At 51.8% G+C, this 3,870-nt stretch overlaps 1 protein-coding gene and 1 long non-coding RNA gene across 2 annotated transcripts; both read right to left on the bottom strand.

Moving 5' to 3' along the window:
- Positions 1-419: 419 nt before the first annotated feature.
- Positions 420-1,826, bottom strand: LOC119346574 (probable serine/threonine-protein kinase PBL25). Its single transcript, XM_037615869.1, has one exon. It carries the CDS (start codon positions 1,824-1,826, stop codon positions 588-590), a length of 1,239 nt encoding a protein of 412 aa, XP_037471766.1. The 3' UTR covers positions 420-587.
- Positions 1,827-2,206: 380 nt separating this feature from the next.
- On the bottom strand, positions 2,207-3,262 carry LOC119346575. Its single transcript, XR_005167812.1, has 2 exons — positions 3,103-3,262; positions 2,207-2,483 (listed from the first exon to the last, which is right to left on the bottom strand). It is a non-coding gene; the product is annotated as an uncharacterized LOC119346575 (long non-coding RNA).
- Positions 3,263-3,870: the final 608 nt, after the last annotated feature.

The following is a 3,870-nucleotide window of genomic DNA, read 5'->3' as shown; positions in this document are numbered from 1 at the left end:
GACACTCTTACTTATCGAGAGGACCACGATAGATCCCCTATACTTGTGGGTCATCATGGGTGAGGAGGGGTGGAGTGGCAGAAGGGGGGGGGGGGGCGATGACGGTGATGGCAAGGGATCCCTCCCGGCTGCACGCGAGGGCAACTCGGTATGGGTAGGGGAAAAGAGAGAATCTCCACCAACCTTTGTGCCCTCTCTTTCAATGTTGCGGATGTCCCTTCCCTTTCCTTCCCTTTCCCTCAAGCCATCGCACATATCCTCATCTTTCCCCCTCCTCCTCCACCTTGAGACGTCGGCCCGCTGTCGACTATTAGCCGTAGCACGAATGCGTCATGTCTCGATTCCGGTCTGATCAAAGTTAATATGACAGGTGGCACTGAAAAAAAGATTACTATCGATGTGCAAACTTTGTCTCTAGCTCTTTCCAATGCAACTCATCATCAGGTACTCATACAAGTATCATCTAGTTGATCCATCAAAACTACGTACGACCAATGGCGCCAAAATCAATCAACACATTAGGTACGGTCGACTCCATCCATCCTAATAATGAATTAATTAAGCTCAAGCTAATTAAGCTATCTCATCTAGGCTTCTTCTTCTTCTCGCAAGGTTTCATCGGCCTGCAGCTGGGGCGGGGGCAACGGTAGCGGCTGCGCGGCGCTGGCGGCGGCGGCCTCGGCGAGGAAGGAGAGCGTGACGGCGGCGTCGCTCATGCACGGCCTCGCGGACGCCTGGTCCTGCAGGCACATGGCGGCCACGGCCACGGCCTGGTTGAGGTCGCGCTCGGGGAAGTCGCCCCGGAGCAGCGGGTCGGCCAGCTCCCGGTAGCGCTTGCTGTCCTTGAACATGGGCGCGGCCCATGTGACGAGCACCTGCTCCGGCGCCGGCCTGGCCGAGTCCACAGCCCTGCGGCCCGTGATGAGCTCGAGCAGGAGGACGCCGAAGCTGTAGACGTCGGACTTGACGCTGAGGCGGCCGGTGCGGATGTACTCGGGCGCGCAGTAGCCGTAGGTGCCCATGACGCGCGGGGAGCGCTCGGCGGGGCCGGGGCCGGCGGCGGAGGAGGAGGTGCTGCAGAGGCGGGCGAGGCCGAAGTCGGAGAGCTTGGGGCAGAAGGCGTCGTCGAGGAGGACGTTGGAGGACTTGAGGTCGCGGTAGATGACGGCCGGGTTGGCCGTCTCGTGGAGGTACTCGAGCCCCCTCGCGGCGCCCAGCGCCACCCGCATCCGCGTCTCCCAGCTCAGCGCCGCCCTCGCCGTCGCCCTGGGAGTGGCGGTGGCGAGGCGGTCGTCGAGGAGGAGGAGGTGGTCGGCGAGGGAGCCGAGGGCCATGTACTCGTAGACGAGCAGCCGCTGGTGGCCGTGGGAGCAGTAGCCGACGAGGCTGACGAGGTTGTGGTGGTGGAGGAGGCTGAGCATGAGCACCTCCACCACGAACTCGCGGTCGCCCTGCAGGCCGTCCAGGTCCAGCTGCTTGACGGCGACGAGCTGGCCGTCGTCGAGGCGCCCCCGGTAGACGCGGCCGAAGCCGCCCTCGCCGAGCAGGCAGTCGGCGCGGAAGTTGCCGGTGGCGTCGGCGAGCTGGTCGTAGGTGAAGGCGCGCGCGCTGCAGCTGGTGATGTTGCTGGGCCGCGTGCTGGGCTGCCGGCTGGCCGCGAAGCTGCCGCCGGACTTGGTGGAGGAGGAGGAGCGCAGGCTTCTTCGCCGGGAGCCCAGCCGCTTGATGGAGCCCGAGGACGGGAGTGGCCCGACCGCCGGTGCCTTGTCCTCCCCCTCGTCGTCGCCGTCCGCCTGCTGTGGCTTGAAGCATGAGAAGCAGCTCATCTCCGGCGGCCGCGCATCGATCGGTCGATTTGCTGTTACCCGGCCGGCGAGGGAAGAAGGAAAGAAACCAGATTTAGCTAGCCTACTTTTGCTTGCTTAATTATGGATGGATGGATGTGTTCCGGTGGTTGTTAGGCTGACTAACTAAAATTAGGACGGACGGCCGGCCGGCCAGAGATAGATAGATAGATGCACACCAACAATGCAGCAAGTACATTTATTTTTCACACGTGCTTACAGTGTGATGCATAAAAAGAATAAATGATATGATGCTACATTTTCCAGGTTATCACCTGGCCTGCATTTGTTGTTCATGGAATGTAATAATAATAATCATGAACAAAATTCCGGAAAAGAGTAACAAGCATACACAAGAAACATGAAAAAAGAATGTAATAATAGTAAACATGAAAAAATAATTTAATTTCAGGAAAGAGTAGGAAGTATACTAGGGCATCTCACTCAATATTAGCAACACACAAGCCAACCCCTAATTACAATTTAATGATACACAAACCTCCACATCTCTATTTGTTTGCCTTCCATTTCGGCAAAGCACATATATATTTTTACATAGTCTGGTGCTCAAATGTACAATATGCTGCAGCAGACTGCCACAAAACCTATCAAGCCTTCCTTGCTCACTTCCTGTTATGTCTGCACCAATGTTGAAAAACACAAACACACGTCAGTGCATTATTATTTTTCCGATCAATTACACTTCATCACCTGGTAAACAATTTCAATGCATCACTAGCTGAATCTCCACGCGACGAAAAGAAAAAAGGACTACATGAATGATGCTACTCACTGTGCCAGGCTTAAACAGCAACAATGTAAAAATATTGGATAAAGCTTCCCGGTTTTTACCATATGATATCATTGCAACAAGATGCCTATTTTGGAATCTCTCAACTTCATAAACTGAAATCAGTTTAGGACATAATATATTATGCGTGTGAATCAACAAAAACCACAATACATATGATATATCATCCATGGACTAAGACAGTTAACCTATATAGCATTATAGCATACTTCCGTATCGATGCTGGCAAGCATAAAGCCATCTGTATCTCCTAGTAAAAGAGAAGCAGAAAGCCAGAGCAAACTAATCTTAAAACTTAGCCATGTGCACATTTCTTCCTTCATAAGGTGTAGCTATCTATATGGTCTGAACGGTATATCTAAAAACAATCCAGTTTGAACCTAAATATTCCCATTATTCGCCAAAACTGCAAATTTGCATTCTTAGGAAAACTGTAGTAGTACTCACCGTCAGATGTCCTTCAGGCGCACCCTCATTTCCAGCACTTGAAACTTCTGTAGTTTATACATCAGGTTAAACTATGAAAACATTCATGTTGGTTCTTCTTTACATCGGCCACAAGTACATCATGATTTCACAGCTATCCAAAGTAAGAAAGAAGAACTACTCAACGTCACTGCTGTGTCGTTAGTCGAGGCCTGACGGATCGAGGCTGCCGCGGAGGAGAAAATATCTTTTCAGCCCTTGTTTTTGAATTCCCTTTGTTACGCCTCTCATCATTCAAGCTGGGAGGCGAGCCTTCTGCAAACAACACGGGGAAAAGAAAAACAAAAGGCTGTCAACACTAAACCAACTAAACACTGGCACAAAGTATTGGGCCAGTTTAATCAGTTTATCAGCGGAGTTAATCAATCAGGAGAAAAACGGATAAATAACACAAAAGATAAAACTGAACTCATAGTAAAGAGACGAACCAGCATCACTCAATGGTTCCATCCTTCTCTCTTCCAGTGCAATCTGTGCTTGTGCTTGTCGGTTCGACGTCTCTGCCGGTTCCATTCTTCTTTCTTCCACTGCAATTTGCGCTTGTGGGTTAACAATGTCTGCTGGTTCCATCCTTCTCTCTTCCACTGTAACTTGTGCTTGTGGGCTCAACGCATCTGCTGGTTCCGTCCTCTCTTCCACTGCAATCTGTGCTTGTGGGTTCAACGCATCTGCTGGTTCTATCCTTGTCTCTTCCACTGCAATTTGCGCTTGCGGGTTCAACACATCTGC

The sequence above is a fragment of the Triticum dicoccoides genome, unplaced genomic scaffold (assembly GCF_002162155.2).
Source record: "Triticum dicoccoides isolate Atlit2015 ecotype Zavitan unplaced genomic scaffold, WEW_v2.0 scaffold43328, whole genome shotgun sequence".
NCBI lineage: Eukaryota > Viridiplantae > Streptophyta > Magnoliopsida > Poales > Poaceae > Triticum > Triticum dicoccoides.
The sequence above is the reverse complement of the archived record's forward strand: the minus strand, read 5'-3'. Positions and strand labels throughout refer to the sequence as shown.